Genomic DNA, 19,766 nt, shown 5'->3' with positions numbered 1-19,766 from the left:
ACAAATTTACACTGAATAAAGACCAATAAATGGATGATTATGCACTTCATTCCCCCAACAATTCTATCAGGTACATTTGGGGGGGGGGAGCCAGTGGCATTCATCCCATCAGTCACACAGTTCAATGGAGAACGGATAGATATCCCAGCACTCCAACAACTATCCCACACTCCGGCCCTTCAATATTTGCATCCTAAAATGCAGAACAACCTGACTACTTTTCAGGCGCCTCCTTGATTTGCATTTATTTTCTGCCTCTGTTGCCCTTCTGTTTCAAATAACAGTAAGCTCCCCTCCAGGGACTAGGAAAATTTGCTGTGAACTGTAAACCTGAATGTCGTGTTTGTCAAAATCCGGGAATGCGTACAATGCTAACTTTTTGTCTCGGCTACACACATCTATATATTTACTACAAGGTCTTGTGGATTATAGCCAGTTTGCTCAGATGCATCTGAAAAATGCGGTTGCAGTCAACAAAAGCTAACCTGCTAGTATTTGAAACATCAGTGGTTTTGTCATGACAGCTTGCAGATTAACACAGCTTCCCGGCAGGAAATTTTAATGAGGGCATGGAAATGAAGATCAGAAGGCAGGAGAAAAGTATATTATGCATTGTGACATACAAGAGTCTGTGGTTTTATTCTTTCCCTAGCTTAGCAAAATATTGCAACCGCCTGTTAGTCCGACAGTCTACAGCAGCATTTCCCCTATAATGTTGTGCATGCTTCTCTTCTGGCTACTTCACCACGAGTAAGATACTACATATCAGCAACCTCCGATATGCAGATGACACCACTCTGATGGCAGAAAGTGAGGAGGAATTAAAGAACCTCTTAATGAGGGTGAAAGAGGAGAGCGCAAAAAAGGGTTTGAAGATCAACATAAAAAAAACTAAGATCATGGCCACTGGTCTCGTCACCTCCTGCCAAATAGAAGGGGAAGAGATGGAGGCAGTGACAGATTTTACTTTCTTGGGCTCCGTGATCACTGCAGATGGTGACAGCAGCCACGAAATTAAAAGACGCCTGCTTCTTGGGAGGAAAGCGATGACAAATCTTGACAGCATCTTAAAAAGCAGAGACATCACCTTGCCGACAAAAGTCCGAATAGTCAAAGCTATGGTTTTTTCCAGTAGTGATGTATGGAAGCGAGAGCTGGACCATAAAGAAGGCTGAACAGCCGAAGAATTGATGCTTTCGAATTATGGTGCTGGAGGGGGCTCTTGAGAGTCCCCTGGACTGCAAGGAGAACAAACCTATCCATTCTGAAGGAAATCAATCCTGAGTGCTCCCTGGAAGGACAGATCCTGAAGCTGAGGCTCCAGTACTTTGGCCATCTCATGAGAAGAGAAGACTCCTTGGAAAAGACCCTGATGTTGGGAAAGTGTGAAGGCAAGAGGAGAAGGGGACGACAGAGGATGAGATGGTCGGACAGTGTCATCAAAGTGACCAACATGAATTTGACCCAACTCTGGGAGGACGTGGAAGACAGGAGGGCCTGGCGTGCTCTGGTCCTTGGGGCCACGAAGAATCGGACATGATTTAATGACTAAACAACCACAAGAAGATGCTACATGCACGCCCTCCATCTCTCTGAGACATGTCTCCCATCTTCTAATTAAAACCGAGAAGATCCTCTGCCCACGCCATCGCTTTGGTTAAGGCCAGTGGCCCACTTTGAATAGCCAATCAGAGAACATCCCCTCCTACGCGGGAGAGCCTGCTCCTGCACTGAGTCCCATCTCTAAATCCCCAGGGCCACCAACCCAAGCACTGGACTCAAAATCCCTTCCGAGGGAACAACCTTGAAATGACCCACCAGCCGGGAGGATGGACTCAGGACCACATCGAAAGACAGAATGCACATTGAAAACAATCCAGGCTCTGCGGAGCGCCAAGCTTTCAGAGTCTATGGTATTGCACTCTCATCATCCTGTATTGTTTACGATCGCTGGTCAGCTATTGCAACGCACGCCAAATGAACCGGACACGAAGGCAAGAAATCCGTAGCAATGTTGCGTCCAGAGGGACAAGCGTCCTCATGGGAAGCGCTGACTTGCTGGGCGAGAGTTATGTTTTTAACGAAGCAAGTTACAAGATTTCAAGGTGTCTTTTAAAAGTGGTTTAGACAATAATATTGAAGAAAATGAGTTTTTTTTTAAAAAAAAATTGAGCTTTTGAAGGAAAGCACGGTTTATTGCAGTACAATGGGATGGGAGGAAAATCATGGTTGTTACTTCGTCTAAATTGAAGCATAGAAATTCAAATCAAGAGATGGCCAAAATCAAGGTTTTTTCACTTTGTATCAGTCCACCCCACCCTAGCAACTGGATGTTTTGAAAGCATATGTTTTCACAGCCTGTGAACTGAAGCAGGCAACTGCACAACCTGGCAGCTAAGACAGAAGAGGCCGCAGCGAAGCATCAGAACTAGAGATGGGGGTATTCGTATTTGTATACGAATATCGCCAAACAGGTGGCGTTCACGAGGGTCCATTCGCCGATCTGCTGCGGACGGCGCAATTCTACCCATGGCTGCGCAGCGCACGATCGGCTCGCCACTCCTGGCAGGAGGCGGGAGGACAAACCGCATGCAAGGTCGAAGAGTGGCGACCGGATCATGCGCTGCGGCGCCACGGGTAGAATCGCGCCGTCCGTGTCCGTGGTGGTGAGTGGACCGTCTGGCCCCAGGGGGCCGGACAATCAACGCCACCTGTGTGGGGGGGATATTCACATATGAATACCCCCATCTCTAATCAGAACACCTGTTTTTGCACATACAGTGGTGCCCTGCTGGACGATTACCCTGCTTGACGACGAATCCGCTTAATGTTGAAGTTTTTGCGACAAAAAAAAAAAAAAACAATCTTGCAAGTGCAAAATCTCTTACAGCTGCTTCCAGCAAATATGTATCTCCCAGTCGCCCAGCGAGGCACAGAGCAAAGAATGGGGTCTACATAGCTTTCGTTCAGGTCTCGGTTTCGCCTCCCTCCAAAGACCCCCCTCCCACACTTCCCCACCCAGCAGGAGCTGCTAAGAAGCCCCAGCTTCAAGGCTGGGATTAGTGGATTAGAGAGAAACAAAGGTCCTCCAGACACCATCAATCCTAGACTCTGCTCCTGCCAAGAAAAAAAAGGTCTTTTGTGGGAGAGCTCAGCCTCTTCCTTCTGGCAGCAAAAGGGGCGGCTTCTTTCAGCCCTCCGTCTTGGGCCTCTTGACCTGCATTTTCCCATTATGGGAAATCGGGGGTGGGTGGGTGCCAGGCGGCGTTACTCGATCAGATAATAACTGGCCGTGAGATAAGGAAGCGGCTGTTTTTGATGCCAGACAAATCTAGTAAAGCATCTATTCAGGAATGAGTCCCGGGATAAATCGGAGCTGACATCTATGGGCCAGCTCCCTGGACCGAAAACGAGGTTATCTACGCCTCCATGGCGGCTGCCCTGGGGTTTAAATAACCTCTGACCTTTCGTTTCCAATCATCATGCAGATGATGCAGAAGAAGAAACCTGTAGGGTGGACTGGGAGCATCCACCAGCCGAATGCCCCCCCCCACCCCGCAGACATTCCCTCTTTCTAATCTAAGACCAATGTTCTCAGTAGCAAAATCTTTCTTTCCCGGTCACCCGGATCAGATCCTCTTTTAACTGCTGCCAACGGGACTTGAACCTGGGATCTTCGGATGCAAAGCCAGGCGCCCTACCTCCAAGCCATGGTCTCTCCCTTGAGAAAGGAAGGGACGACTTTCGGTTTTCAAAATCTCTCCCAAACGCATCGCCATCCCCCAAAATATCACGCGCACATTCGGAAAGAAGAACGCCACTTCACTCAGTTGCCGAGAAAGAAGAGGCGCGCAAGCTACAACCTACCTGTTTGTTCAATTAGAAGTAATACAATTAAAATGATTATAAACACATTAGGCTACCTGTATTTATGTTTTAGCTATTCTGCAGGGACGTCTTGTGCCATAAGAACTCACTGCCACCATATTTCTGCCTACAGCTCATCGTTCCCCGTGCTTTTGGATGGGGGTGTTAGGCAACTGGAACTCCCCAGATATTTTTGGACTGCCACACCCATAATCTCTTATTATTGGCTATACTGGTAGATGGCAGCTAAAGTTCAAAAGCATGTGAAGGGCCACAGCGGCCCCTTCCAAAAACCTAGGAAAGAACAAATGAAATTAGTGACCCACATATACACCACAGAGTGACCAGGAACAAAACATGCAAACTACTGTATATACTCGAATATAAGCCTAGTTTTTCAGCACAATTTTTTGTACTGAAAGTGCACCCCCTCGGCTTATACTCGAGTCAGTGTCAAAATTACATGTTCTCCCCCTGCAGTGCAGGTGTTCTCTAGACTCCCCCGTTCATTTACGGTCGCCCACACACTCTGTGGGTGGTCCGATACCCCGGGTTAAGTGCACTGCTTCCAGGACACTCCCATCCTCCTCTTCCTGCATATTCTATGTACCCACCTTCCTCCTCCCACCTTCCTCCTCCATCCTCTGTCTCTGCTTATACTGCTGCATTTTCCACCCTCGGCTTATACTCGAGTCAATGAGTTTTCCCAGGTTTTTTTTTTTTTTGTAAAATCGGGTTCCTCGGCTTATATTTGTGTCAGCTTATACTCGAGTATATGCGGTTTTTGATTATCATCCACATGCACAGAGACATTTACAAATGTACACACACAACACACATACACACAGGGCCACACATGGGGAGCCTATATGACAATCAACCAGTGTTTCACCTGTCGGGCAAGAATGTTATCCCCTCCTCAAGTACTATGTATTGGGAGTGTGGAAAGCCAATAATGCCTTCTAGATATTTTACATCAGAATTCCCATCATTCCTAATTACTGGTTGTCCTGGCTGAGGCTTTGGGGATGCAAACCAGCTGAGTACTTAGGCCTCACTCTGAAACCAATGAAAGCTCTAGAAGAATTCAACCCTTTTTCAAAAATCCCCACCAATGAGTTTATAACCTTAACCCAGATGCTACTGTATCATGGAAGAGTGGAATATCTCAATTCAGTTCAGCTTGGTAGAAACACAAGAGATAGAAATCTGCTTCCTTGAATCCATTTTTGCACAAAACCCCTCTTGTTAATATTCAAGCACTTTCATGGGCTGAGACAGAAAAACAAACGATGAAACAAAACTCAACAGAAGTCGGTAGATTTCTTAGGACATATTTGGGAGGAACAGCAGCTCCTTTTTTGCCTTCAAAAAGAATATTCTGTACTGGCAATTAAATGTTCTTCCTTAAAAGTGATTTTGTTTGGTTCTAAATATTACCCTGTAAACTCAGGGATCAGCTGAAATAATGTTGATCAGCCAGGTACATGTCCTATGTAAAAAGAAAAGTACCGAGTTACAAGGACTGGTGATTACTGCACACAATAGACTAGCTAACTTTATTTTATTTAGACTTATACTCTGCCCCTCTAGACAAAGTCTACTCGGGGCAGCTAACAACACCCATCAATCACAGTGACGGACCATCTCCCCTTTATCACAACAAAACAGCCATAACAGAAAACACCCTGATCACCCTAATCACCCAATCTCCTGAAAAGGACAAAAAGCTGATCCCACAGCTACAAATATTCAACTATCCCACACACTACACCAGAACACAGACAGAGTTCTGACTCCTGTCCTCTGAAGAGGCTAGCCACAGAGACTGGCGAAACGTTAGGAAGAAAAACCTCCAAACAGCCCGGAAAACCTACAACAACCAAAAAAATACTATCCTTAACCAACATGGCCATTAGTAATGCTAACTGGGAAACGGCAGATTGGAGGAAGTTATGCTGGCCCAGAAAGACTATGCATTAAGTTGACTCTCTAATGGAAAGTGACCAGAGAGACAAGAAAATAGATTTCACCCCCAACCCTGGCCAAGAAAATGGAACCTGCTGATTTGCCACAATCATGTCTAGTCTGGGAGGAAGGAAAACCAGACTAGGACAAGACTTAGCACAATTAATTACAGTCACACCACGCTTAACTATTGCCCCACATTACGATGAATCCGCTTTACGACGATCTTTTTGTGATCGCAATTGCGATTGCAAAACGATGGTCTAAATGGGGGGATTTCGCTTGCCGATGATCGGTTCCCTGCTTCTGGAACCGATTTTCGCTTTAAGACGATCAAAACCAGCTGATTGTCGGTTTTCAAAATGGCCACCGGGTGCTTAAAATGGCTCCCCGCTGTGCTTAGGGAAGGATTCCTCGCTATACAGGCAGCGAAAACGGCCGTCGTATGGAGGATCTTTGCTGGACGGTGAGTTTTTACCCCATTGGAATGCATTGGACGGGTTTCAATGCGTTTCAATGGGGTTTTTAATTTCGCTTTACGATGTTTTCGCTTAACGGCAATTTTCCTGGAATGGATTGTTGTCGTTAAGCGAGGCACCACTGTATTTGTCTCAGCCAAAGTCTGTCAACAAGATGTAACAAGGTGCATTAGGTAAAACCGAGAAGTGCATGAAACATCCTGCTCTGACTGAGTGTACATTTTCTGTCTGACATACAGTGGGTAGGGAAGGATTGTCCTGTTCACCTCCCACTCCTCACCAGCCACTGCCACCACCAGCTCATCAACGGGTTTGAGTGTGCGGCAGTGGTGGGGACAAATCACTGCGCTTGGGGCGCTTCCTCTCCCGACTGAGTGGATGTCCACTGATGCATGCAAAATCTCTTTTCCAAAAGGCCGCTGGCGCCTCTGCTCCACCCCCACTGTACACTCATTACTACTGCTCTTTCCATGACCTGGAGCATCGGGAGGTGCCAATGCATCCTCTCTCTTCGATCAGATCAGACAGGGCAGGCGGAGTAACTCTGATCCAGGCAGGATCTCTCCATCTCCAAGACCAAGAAGCCAAGCCCACCATCAAGGAGCCGTCAGACCTGCCAGAGGACCCACCCACACTGAGATGGGGGGGAGTAAACCCATAAAGAGTCATCGAGTTGCAGCGTGGAATAAGGCTAAGGGTAGCCCAGAAGTGTGAGATTTTGGGGGGCACCCGTGACAATACAGTGGGGAGACCCGTCATCCGGGAAGAACACTCCACACCAAGCTTCTAACATCGGAGTGATTCAGAATCCCCCATGCCTGGGTCCCAATGCGTTGGTTCATCATATTTCGATTCAGCAAACACACCCGTAGTTCTAATTAAGGAAGGCGACACAGAGTTCCTTGAGCAATGTTATCGCTTTTGTGATTCAAGACTTCAAACGCCAAATATCACATAAGACAGCGATGCAGCATCCCCTACCCCAGTAGGGTTTCCTTTCATTCTCTTAAGCTGCCTTTTTTTCCAACCCAGTGCCCTGAAATGGGGTTGACTATACCCGCTCGTGATTCAGACAGCTTATATTCCCAACCAACAAGCTGCCTGGGGACGATGGGATGTATAATTCAGACTATCCAGAGGGCACCAGTCAGAAGAAGGCTGCTTTACAGAAAGCAAGACATGGGTCCTATGCACATTCCCCTGAGACCATGAAACACAATGAGACTTACAGTGGTGCCCCGCTGGACGATTACCCCGCTTGACGACGAATCCGCTTAATGTTGAAGTTTTTGTGATCGCTTTTGCAATCGCAAAACGATGTTTAGATGGGGGAATTTCGCTTAACATTGATCGGTTCCCTGCTTCGGGAACCAATTTTCGCTTTGCGAGGATCAGCAAACAGCTGATTGTCAGGATTCAAAATGGTCGCCGTATTTTTCCATGTATAAGACTATAATTTTGTCTAAAATCTTTAGACTAAAAATTGAGGGTCGTCTTATAGACGGAAATAAGCTGAGGATAGAAAAACAAGTGGAAGGGAAAGCGGGGATCGAAGCGATCCTGCAGCACTTTGATCCCTTTCCCCCTACACTTGCTAAGCCCCTCTTAGATTTCTTAATTTTGGATTAGAAAAGTGGGGGCGTCTTATACATGGGGGTGTCTTATACATGGAAAAATACGGTAATCTCCTCTCGAGTTATTTTGTGGGTGCATTTGTTGCCGTACTAACTGAAAACTTCTGATCACTATGTTCTGACTGTGAAAATGAACTCAATGGCAAGCACCATAGCAATAAATTTCGCACCCTGACCCTCTCTGTCCTTCAAGGAGGTCATCATGAGACCATTGCTGAAAAAGCCATTATCTTCCCCAAAGAGCAGCCTTGAAACTTTGATGGAGGAGGCATAATTTGCCCGGTTAAGCCCAGAGGGATCAAAGAGAGCTGTTGCCTCCAAAGGACCACATAAGCACCTTCTCGATTCCCACCGTAGAAGCAGGAAGGATGGTTAAGATTGTATCTTCGGAATTAAAATCAATCAATCAATAAAAATCACACCCTCCATAACAGGTTTCTCTTGTTGGCCGATTGATCTATTCCCCACCCCTCCAGTAGATATGCATGTACAGGAACACGAAGCAAAGTGGCCACATGGACTTACCTACATATTCTGGATCCACACGGGGGGAATAAAGGCCAAATTTGATGAAGATGGGCAGGAGGAAGCCAAAACGGACCCACTCGATGACGTAAAGGGGGGGACTTGCGTCAGCTGGCTTGAGTAAGTCGCAGCCCAAAATGGCACTCTCTCCTATTCGGCCAATCACAGCGCGGGGCTGTTCTTCACGTTCACCTGCTGGTGAGGAATGTTTAGAAAGTATGATCAACGACACAGAACCTAGACATTTTTCTGCCTATCCTCTTCCAAAAAAAGCTGCCAATGTTTTGGTCCGCGCAAAGCCCAAGCTGATAACACGGCTAGACCTTTGAAATGACCTCATCAAGCTTTTGCTTTGCTGTGGATTTTGGAAATTCACTTTAAATACGGACATCTCAAGCTGATGATGATCAAACTTATAATGGCTGCCGGAAAGGAACTGATCGAGTGGGTAGGTGGAGTGGCGAATGCCTCGTTCCAACAGGGTAGGATCCTGACATACTTAAAGGAGGTAATAATGAGACCATGGCTGAAAAAGCCCTCCTTGGATCCCACAATACAGTGGTGCCTCGCAAGACGACGACCCCGCTGAACGACGAATCCGCATTACGATGACTTTTTGCAATCGCTATAGCGATTCGCAAAACTCATTCCAATGGGGGATTTTCGCTTGACGTCGATTAGGTCCGTGCTTCGCGAACTGTTTGTTCGCAAGACGACGATTTTTCCGGCTCCGCAAAATGGCTGCCCTGTGTTTTCCGGACCCATGCTTTGCAGGTCAGCCATTTTTACAGCTGATTGGCGCTTCGCAAAATGGGCGATTTTCACTGGACAACGAGGTATTTTCCCCATTGGAACGCATTAAACGGGTTTCAATGCATTCCAATGGGGAAACGGATTTCGCACGACGACGATTTCGCTAAACAGCGGTTTTCCCCGGAACGGATTATCGTTGTCCTGCGGGGCACCACTGTACTGAACAATTCCCGGCCAGTCTGTAATATCCCATTCTTGGGCAAGACGTTGGGAGTGGGTTGTAATTTCTCAGCTCCAGGGGTTCCTGGAGGAGACGGACGATCGTGATCCATTTCAATCTGGCTTCAGACCTGGTGATGACACGGAGACCGCTCTGGCTGCCTTGGTGGATGACCTACGCCAGGAACTGGTCCGTGTTTTGTACTGGATTTTTCAGCAGCTTTCGAGACCATTGACTACAGTGTCCTTCTGGGCCATCTCTCTGGGATGGGACTTGGGAGCCCTGTTCTACGGTGGCTCTAGTTGTGGAGGGACAACTCATAAGGTAGTGCTCGGGGATTCTTGGCCAATGACCGGGGTGTGTGTGTGTGTCCCTTGGGGTTCTATTTTGCCCCCTATGCTATTTAACATCTGCATGAAACTGCTGGGAGAGGTTCAAGAGTTTTGGGGAGTCACCAGTATGTACACAACTCTGTCTTCCTTTCCATCTAAATCCGAGGAAGCTGTTTCAGCCCCAGATCGGTGTCTGGTGTCAGTAACCGATTGGATGAGGGGGAATCCACTGGAACTTAATCCAGGTAAGAACAGAGGTGCGCCTGGTCAGACGAAAGATAGGGATGCAGCCTGCGATGGATGGTGTTCTAGTTCCTCCAAAAAAAAAACGTAGGTGTGCAGCTTGGATTCGTCTCCGAGCCTGGATGCCCGACGTTTCAGCAGTGCATCTGCACCGCTAAGATGAGTGTGCCAGCTGCGCCCGTTCTTGGAGAAGCATCTCCACCGGCTGCTTGCCAATACATTTCCGGGCACAATTCAAAGTGCTACGAAGCCCTAAACCACTTGGTTCCGAGATATCTCAAGGCCCGGCTGGTCCCATCGCTGCCGTTCTTCTGCACGCAGACAAAGGCGTTTCTCCTCAAGCAGGCTTTCCCTCGAGGACTGCTTGTCTGCGAGGGTTGTTTGTTTGTTTAAATAAATAGAGTGTTTCAGCCTGTTTTTGGCGTTGATTTTGTTCACCATTTTTTGTGTGGTGGTGTTTTTTGTTTCTTTTTGTATTCTTACTCTTTTTCATTTTTAACCTATGATCTTTTAAAGATGGGCCGGTCCTTTTGAAGGATAAAGCTGTGGTAAAAATATTTTAAATAAATGAAATAAATAAATAAACATATCTGTACCAGAGTGTGTCTTTGAGAGACAAGGCACATTCCCTTGAAAGGGGAAATCATGTCCAATTGACCCAGATATATACCGTATTTTTTGCACCATAAGACGCACTTTTTCCCCACAAAACAGGGGGGTGGAAAGTATGTGCGTCTTATGGAGCGAAAAATACGGTATATATATTTTCTAATGGTGTCACTTTGACATTGATGAAGTATCCCTGCCGTGAGGGGAAAGGTGGCTTTCGATCAGTGGGCAGCAGATTCTGAGCACTTTTAAGGGCACTGAGGAGTTTAAAACTGTGGAACATAACCCACTAGAGCAGTGGTTCTTAACCTTTGTTACTCAGGTGTTTTTGAACTGCAACTCCCAGAAACCCCAGCCAGCAGAGCTGATGGTGAAGGCTTCTGGGAGTTGCAGTCCAAAAAAACCTGAGTAACAAAGGTTAAGAACAACTGCACTAGAGCAGAGCCTGGGCCCTCCAGATGTTCTTGGACTACAACTCCCAGAAGCCTTCACCACCACCACCTCTGCCGGCCAGGATTTCTGGGAGTTGAAGTCCAAGAACATCTGGAGGCCCCAAGGTTGGGGAACCACTGCACCAGGGTATTTTTAGCAAAAGAAACCGAAGGTTGCAAGACAGCTAACCTGCTTTGTCTGAAAAAAAAAATAAAAGGGTCCCTTTTCAAAAAAGGGATAAAAAAAATAAAATAAAATCTAGAGCAGGACGGACAGAATCCCACCCACCATGGTAGAAAGAAAGGGCAGGTGAGGTGACCAGATAGACGTCAGGCAAAGTCAATAAACTTTGAGGTCAGTATCCTCATCCAGTATTAGCAGAGCATTGCACTCTACCTGTGCTACTCTGGACAATCTCTGACTGGTTGTTCTGCAAGCTGGAAATTGCTCCGTAGCCAAAAAATAAAATAAAATGGGGTGAGGCTTGCAAAAAATGTCACCAACTACCAGCAAGAGCAAACTGAGCAAAGCAGATTCTAGCCTTATTTAGTTGGTTCTAATTTTTAACCCTGCAGCTGAAGTGAGGGAGGAGCCATACATCACAGGCTTGCTTTAGATGAAGGTTAGAGAAGATGTTGCTCTTCTGGTGGCCTTGGGTAAAAGGTAAAGGTTCCCCTTGACAATTTTCGTCCTGTCGTCTCCGGCTCTAGGGGGTGGTGCTCATCCCCGTTTCCAAGCCGTAGAGCCAGCGTTTTGTCCGAAAATAATCTTCCGTGGTCACGTGGCCAGCGCGACTTAGACATGGAATACTGTTACCTTCCCACCGAGGTGGTCCCTATTTATCTACTCACATTTTCATGCTTTCGAACCGCTAGGTTGGCGGGAGCTGGGACAAGCGACTATGGTCACATGCTCCTCTTTGCCTCGGCCTGCTGGACAAGGAACCCTTCAAATTGGGAGAGGCCACAATGCAACGCCTGCCTCCAGGCTGAACGCTCAGAGGTCAAGGTTTCCCATCTGTTGAGGTCCATTCCTAAGGCCTTCAGATCCCGCTTGCAGATGTCCTTGTATCGCAGCTGTAGTCTTCCCTCTGGGGCGATTTCCGTGCACTCATTCTCCATCCAGGAGATCTTTTGGAATCCAACCATCAGCCATTCTCACGACGTGCCCAAGCCAATGTAGAGGGAATCAACTTATAGTGACCCTACTAAGGCTTTCAAGGTAAGGAGGTCATTTAAGGAGTGGTTTTACTGGTTCCATTCCCCCAAGTGAGGTTTCCATAGCCAAGTAGGAATTCAAACCATGTTCTCCAAAGCCCTCCTCCGTCACTTTATCCACATTGGGAAACACCCCCCCCAAAAAATCTGCCCACCCCGAGAGAAAATAAGAGACGCTCCTTACCGTCAGCGAAGCTGCTCCAGACCAGGATGATACAGGCAATCGATAAACACCAATTCATAGCACAGATGCCGCGGCCAGATGCCCTGCAGCACCGCCGGAACGGCCTTCTTGCCAAAACGTCAAGCTGCCAAGAGGACCAACGTTGTGTTGTTCAAGAGGTGGGGGAATGAAAAAACTTCTCAGGCTGCCCTTGCGTGTCAGAACAGCGGCCGTTCGGGGGACGCCACTGGACAATTTGGAGAACAGCCTTGGATTCTCATCCCCGCAGTCTCCCTCTCTCTCAGTAGCGTTGACCTCCGGTCTTTGAGTGAGAACGCAATCTCCGAGGCCAAAGAGACCAAGTATGGTAACGTCCCTCCAAGGAATTCCTCAGCATAGACGTACACCTGTCGGAGCAAAATTCCAGTCAGGTTCAAAATTAATTTCGGAAACCTGGTTTTTGACCCTAACCAAGAAAAACTTGGGGGGGAGGTCGAGTTGAATCTCAGAGTCGTCCTGCTGGATTATCAGACCAAAGCCGCCTGAGATGGTAGGTCAGGCTTTATCATTGGGGTGTGTGTGTTATAAGGATGTTGTAAGTCTACAGTCTATGCAAGCTGTCCAGAATAGCAGCTGATGATAACTAATTAAGATAATGGGCCACAGGTTGCGGTAACCCTTGAAATGGTACAAGCGACACATACAACAGTCTCTTTTTCCCCAAGAGCAGGAAAGCCGGCATTAGAACAGCCGGATAGCTCAGTCGGTGGTTTAGGTACAGCGGTGCCTCGCTTAACAACGATAATCCGTTCCAGGAAAATCGCCGTTAAGCGAAAACATCGTAAACCGAAATTAGAAACCCCATTGAAAAGCACTGAAACCTGTTCAATGTGTTCCAATGGGGTAAAAACTCACCGTCCAGCAAAGATCCTCCATACGGCGGCCATTTTCGCTGCCTGTATAGCGAGGAATCCGTCCCTAAACACAGCGGGGAGCCATTTTAATTACCCAGCGGCCATTTTGAAACCACCAATCAGCTGATTAGAAAACATCGTTTTGCGAAGAATCGGTTCCCGAAGCAGGGAACCGATCATCGCAAAGCGAAAAAACCCTATTTAGACCATCGTTTTGCGATCGCAAAAACGTTGCCGTGAAGCGGATTCGTCATAATGCGGGGTAATTGTAAAGCGGGGCACGACTGTATTTGGCTGCAGGCCCAAAGACTGGGAGTTCAATTCCACCACCGAGCCTTCTCGATAGGAGCTAGGCCTGACGGTTCAAAGGGTCCCTTTCCCGCTCTGTAGTTCTAAGAAGACATTTTTCCATACCTTCCTCTTCTGATGTGTTTCCAAACCTTCCCCTCCTTCGCTTTTCTCTTCCCTCCTTTTCAACCTCATTCCTCTCGGTCAATACCTCTTTCCTCCTGTTCTCGCCTGCCATCTGTACAGCAGCTATAAGCAGGTTCATAGTCCATTGTACCTTCCCTGCATATAAAATCTCCCTAACCCGTTCACCTCTGTTTATTATCCACAAAGCTGCAGAAAGGGTAAGGGTAAGAGAGAGAACAAGAGGGAGGGAGGGAGAATGAGAACACACCTCTCCCCAGAATCTCTGCCCTTTGCTTTTCCATCGTTTCCCTTGTCAGATCCAATTTTTTCAAGTTGGGCAAATTAAAAAAATCTGGTGCTTAACGTGGAAGCACTTCATCCTTCCAGCACCTCTGACTAGCAGCACAATTTCCCCCCTGCTTCACATTTTCTGATGGGATGTACGTAAAACTCAACCGACAGATGGGCTCTGAAGTTTTATTTTAATGTTCCCTCTCCCCCTGCCCTAAAAAAACAAAACCTATTGGTTTTGGATCAAAGGGGAGCAAGTCAATTCCGGGGAAATAAGTGAAAGAACTGGACATGGACCAAAAATGAACCAAAAAAGGCAAGCCGAGAAGAAAAGTCACAAGATATCAGAATCATAGTCATAGAATCATGGAGTTTTAAGGGTCCTCTTAAGGTCATCTAGTCTAACCCCCTGCTCAAGGCAGGAATCCAAAGCAAAGCAGATCTAACTAAGGATGGTCCCATTTTCTCTTGAATGCCTCCAGAATTATTAACAACAACAACGAATTGAGTTTGTTTCCCAATTAAAAAAAATATAGGACCCTACATTTGGTCCCTGGGTCACTGGTTCCCAAACCAAGAAATGGAGAAATTCGAAGGACAGCACAAGATTTTGGTATTTCTTACTCGCTGTTTTTTTTTAAATCACTTTAAAAAATGTATCATTACAACAAGACAAGATTCCTCCAGAAATATTACGGTAGTTTTTTTTTCAATTAAGTTTTTGTGTAAGTTTTATTTTTAAATAATTTATGTTTCTGTAACGCAATCATAGTAAAGGAGGAGCTTCAAGAATTTCTCCAAAATAAAAAAAAAATGTCGAAAATGTTGGGAACCACGATGCTAAACGCAGCCAGAAAGACATTAAATGGCCATGATTCTAGTTGACAAAATAGCTGCAGGGTCAGCTTTATAATTGGGGATAGTAAGCTGTACAGTGGGGTGGGTGGGTGTTGTTGTTTTTTTGTCGAAAAAGGATGACCACAGTCTCTGTGGCCGGCATCTTCAGAGGACAGGAGTCCGAACTCTGTCCGTGCTCTGGGGCAGTCTGTGGGAGTCCTGATTCCTGTCCTCTGAAGGGGCCGGCCACGGAGACTGGCGACACGTTAGGAAGAAAAACCTCAAGGACAGGGCCAAACAGCCCGAAAAACCCACAACAACCAGACGTTATCATATGTTTTCAGTCATGGCATGTGAAATATTCTATTCTGTCTTTCTCCATTAAGCTCAAGAGGACTGTATGCTGCTCTCCTCTACAAACTAGTAAGGAATGACAGACTCCAGATTATCCTATGAATTTCATGGCTGCGGGGCGGGGGCTCTGCTTGGATTTGGACAAGACGACTTTGTTGGGCCAGTGTTGGCAGAGCGGTAGAGTGCTGAAAGGCCACATGGGACACCACAACCATCACCGGTCAACAATCTAGACAAGCCATTCTCAAGGGGAGTCCTATAACAGGGGGAGTGGGTGGGTTTGGCACATTTGAAGGGGGCCCACAGACTGAAAAACGTTCTACTTTTCTGTTCATCTGTGTCGTATTCGTGTTTGACAAGAGGTTATGGAACCTGAGAAGAGCTCCTAAAAGGACCATGGTAAATATATATAAATTTATATAAATATATACAGTGGTGCCTCGCTTAACGACATTAATTCGTTCCAGCAAAATCGCTGTAGAGCGAAAACCTTGTAAAGCGAAAATAAAAAACCCATCGAAACGCATTGAAACCCAGTTAATGTATTCCAATGGGCTAAAAACTCACCATCCAGCGAAGATCCTCCATACGGCGGCCATTTTCGCTGCCTGCATAGCGAGGAATCCGTCCCTAAGCACAGCGGGGAGCCATTTTAAGCCCTGGGTGGCCATTTTGAAAACCTGACGATCAGATGTTTAGATCATCGTAAAGCGAAAATCAGTTCCCGAAGCAGGGAACCAATCATCGGCAAGCGAAATTCCCCCATTTAGATCATTGTTTTGCGATCGCAAAAAGAACATCGTAAAGCGGATTTGTTGTAATGCGGGGCAATCATTAAGCGAGGCACCACTGCAAAAAGGGGGGAAGGACTATAGAAGGTCCTCAAGATATGGCCCAATTCTCCCCCGCCAGGGGTGTTTCTAAGCCAAAAAGTTATTTTTTTAAAAAAAAATGATATATAGGATATTGCCCACTGCTGGAATACTGTCCACCCCTACTCTAGGAAATTGCATGGAAAAGAATTTCCCATTTGTAAACTGCTTGGCCCGCTTAACTGGAGAGGCTGGTCAGTTGAAGAAGTAGCCAAATCCTCATCAGCAAAAGTGTTTCCGGGAGAAGGGCACTTTGCTTTCAAATGATGGACATGCGTTTCATGGAAGATCTCAAAAGAGATGCTCTTCTTACCTTTAGAGCACCGATATCATATGATCTATATATGGTATAGGCACATTTTGTTTTAAAACATCTGTCTCCTAACAAACTGCTTGCAGTCTGCAACTTTTGTTAAGCATTTATGTATCATTTATTATTAATTGATTGATTTCATTTATATCCCGCCCATCTGGTCAATGACGACCACTCTAGGCGGCTTACAACCTAAAATACACAGATAAATACAAAAAGAATTATTACGTAATAATTGATTTAATGCAGTGTATTGATCACCCATCCGTCAATAAAGGAGCTCAGCTAAGAGATATTATGGCTGCTCTCTATTTCATTCAAAATAACCCTGCGGTGTAGGACTGTTGTTTTGCTATAGAGAGATATATCTTATTTTATATATTTGGTTTGGGTGAGATTGGGCTTTTCTTTGTTTATTCTACTGCTGGAATCCGGCCAGAGTAGTGGCTGGACCACTCGATGGAGTGGTATAAAACTAAAATACAGTGCTGCCTCACACAACGAGTGCACCGTAGAACAACGAATCCGCACAACGGGGCCATTCTAGCGATCACAAATGCGATTGCACACCGACGGCCCCTATGGCTCAAAATCACAGAGCGAAGGTCGGTAAGCGGTTCGCTTACCGACCTTCGCTTTGCGACCCGCCGATCAGCTGTTCGGCGGCTTCAAAATGGCTGCCGGAAGCCCCAAAATGGCCACGTGCAGCATTTTCGCACCCTCGTTAAGCGAGGGGAGGGCGCGAAAATGGCTGCCGGCCATCAGAGAAACATCGCTGTATGGTGAGTAAAGCTGCTATTGGAACGCATTAAACTAAGTTTAATGCGTTCCAATGGCTTTTTTTGATCCGTACAGCGATGTTTTCACACAGCAAGGGTTAATCCGGAACGGATTAACCTCGCTGTGCGAGGCACCACTAAATAAATAAAAATAGACCAGCGACTAGCTCAAGAGCATCCCATGAGCTTTTTTGGAGATTTGAACCCAATTCTAAAATTATAACTCATCCTCCCTCAACTAAGGACAACAAAGTTTGGAAACTCTGGGTACCCCTAGGTGTGTTGGATGACAGTCCCAACATCCAGCATTGTGGATGATGGGACTGCCATCCAACACCTGGGGGTACCAAGCAGAGAGAGTGTGTGTATCTCAGAGGCTGCTCTATCTGAAAGAAGCTTCTATCGAAATTCAAGTTATCCAACAGACAGCCCACCTGTGATACCTGGAGATTTCAAATCCCTTTCCTGGCGAAACAGAACAAAGCCGTTTCTTCAATGGATTGTCGCACCTTACTGTTTTGAAAGTGCATTGGAGCTGCTTCTGGATTTTTTTATTTCTTTATTTTTGCATTCATTGATCCTTTTAGGATTGCGTACTCACTGTTGCTAACTTCAACACTGTCCTTTCAAAGTTGTAAAAAAAATAATATCCTGGGTACTTTTTTTAAGGAGAAAGGTGGAGTTTTAAAAAACACACACATTTAAAATAAATAATGAATATGGTGGTTGTAGGTTTTTCCAGGCTGTTTGACCCTGTTCAGAACATGGTCAAAGAGCCTGGGGGGGGGACCTACAACCACCCCCAGATCCTCATCCTGAAAGCCTTCGAGAATAAAATAATAAATATATATATTTAACATGATCCTTTTAGGAGCTCTTCTAAAATAAGAAATAAATAAAGGATCGTCTAAAATGTGCTCTAAAAGAGCTGGATTCAATCTGAAGATCCTAAAGCTGTAGATCTACTGAAGTTTCTCCAAACCTGGTCAGTTTCAGCATCGGATCACCCTCCCACCTTCCTCCCTGCTTAAAAGAGTGAAGAGCTCAGCCACCGAAGCTGGGGGGCGGGGGGGGGGGGGAAGAGACCCAGGCTTTGGTGTTCATTCAGGATGCGCCCTTTCCACCTCTCCCTCCAGACAGGGCTCTGGCCACTAGTCTCCCTCCTTCATCCATCCATCCATCCATCCATCCATCCATCCATCCATCCATCCATCATCTGTCTCTCTTTCCATCCATCCATCCATCCATCCATCCATCCATCCATCCATCCATCCATCCATCCATCCATCCATCCCTCTCTCTCTCTCTCTTTCCATCCATCCATCCATCCATCCATCCATCCATCCATCCATCCATCCATCCATCATCTGTCTCTCTTTCCATCCATCCATCCATCCATCCATCCATCCATCCATCCATCCATCCATCCATCATCTGTCTCTCTTTCCATCCATCCATCCATCCATCCATCCATCCATCCATCCATCCATCTCTCTCTCTTTCCATCCATCCATTGACTAACTCATCCATCCATCCATTCATAAATTCATTCATAAATTCATTCATAAATTCCTTCCTCCTCCCGCTGCGCCCGAGCGCACAAGAGACGCGCGCCCAGAAGCGCTCCTTGCGCTTTCTTTTGGCCCCCCCGCCCGATCCGCCGAGCAAGGGACCCAGGCGTCCGAGCGACCCCCCCTCCTTTTATCTCACCCCCCCTCCCGAAGGGATCCGGCGTGTCCTGGGACTGGAATGGGGGTCCCGCACGGCGACGCATCCAGACCCCCCCCCATCCCCACCGAGCCCCTATTTTCCTAGACCTGGGCGATCCAAAACCCCACCGTGCCTCCGAGCTGGGGGGGGGCAGAGAACCAGCACCCCCCCCCGTGGATCGTGCCCTCCCTCTCTTCCTACCCCCCCTTCCTGGAGGAGAGGAACCCAGGCATCCGAGCCGGGGGGGGGGGGCGCGACGTGCTCTCTACCTGCGCTGGCCCGATCCTCTGGCTGCTGCTGCTGCTCCTCCTGCCGGCGCCATCCAACACGCCTCTCGACCCCCCCGCGCGCAACTCCTCCCGACACAAGAGTTGCAGGATCCCCCCCCGCCCTGGATTCCCCGGATCCTCTCTCTCTCTCAGAGCAAGAAGAGAGATCCTCCTCTTGCGCGCCCCCCTTCCTCCTCCACTTCAGCGCTCTCTGGATCCCTCCCTGCGCCGCGCAGGACGCACGGGATCGCGCCCAAGGGGGGGAAGCCCACGGGAGGCGCGCGCGCTCCGCCGGCCAGAACTTGCGCGCTTACACAATGGGGGGGGGAGTTCCCCTGTCTTTTCTTTTCTCTCTCTCCCCCCCCCCTCCCCAGCCTCAGGGACAGCCAATGGGACGCCCAGGAGCGCCTCGGGCAGCTTCCAAACTGACCAATCGCCGTCGATGACCACTACCCCCCCCCCCGCGCGCCCAAGGCTGGGCTTTAAATGGTTTGGATGGACAGGTGTCCCTTTTCGGCCAGCGGAGCATCCTGGGAGATGTAGTTTCTCCAACGAGGTCGAGGGTTTCTTT

The 19,766-nt window shown here is 47.4% G+C and overlaps 1 protein-coding gene across 6 annotated transcripts in view; it reads right to left on the bottom strand.

Annotated features, from left to right (window-relative positions):
- IGSF9 (immunoglobulin superfamily member 9) overlaps positions 1-19,560 on the bottom strand; it is a 75,832-nt gene extending 56,272 nt beyond the window's left edge. For 2 of the 6 annotated variants that reach the window (XM_072984464.2, XM_072984463.2), the window contains exons 1-3: positions 19,196-19,559; positions 12,464-12,849; positions 8,474-8,668 (exon numbers count right to left, since the gene is read on the bottom strand). In XM_072984464.2, the coding sequence (XP_072840565.2) occupies positions 8,474-8,668; positions 12,464-12,521 (253 nt within the window). In that variant the 5' untranslated portion in view covers positions 12,522-12,849; positions 19,196-19,559. Of the gene's footprint in view, positions 1-8,473; positions 8,669-12,463; positions 12,850-13,770; positions 14,925-19,195 lie in introns of those variants that run through there. The other 4 variants (XM_072984460.2, XM_072984465.2, XM_072984462.2 and 1 more) reach the window with 4 other exon arrangements.
- Between the last annotated feature and the right edge of the window lie 206 nt (positions 19,561-19,766).

The sequence above is a fragment of the Pogona vitticeps genome, chromosome 15 (genome assembly GCF_051106095.1).
Source record: "Pogona vitticeps strain Pit_001003342236 chromosome 15, PviZW2.1, whole genome shotgun sequence".
Taxonomy (NCBI): domain Eukaryota; kingdom Metazoa; phylum Chordata; class Lepidosauria; order Squamata; family Agamidae; genus Pogona; species Pogona vitticeps.
The sequence above is the reverse complement of the archived record's forward strand: the minus strand, read 5'-3'. Positions and strand labels throughout refer to the sequence as shown.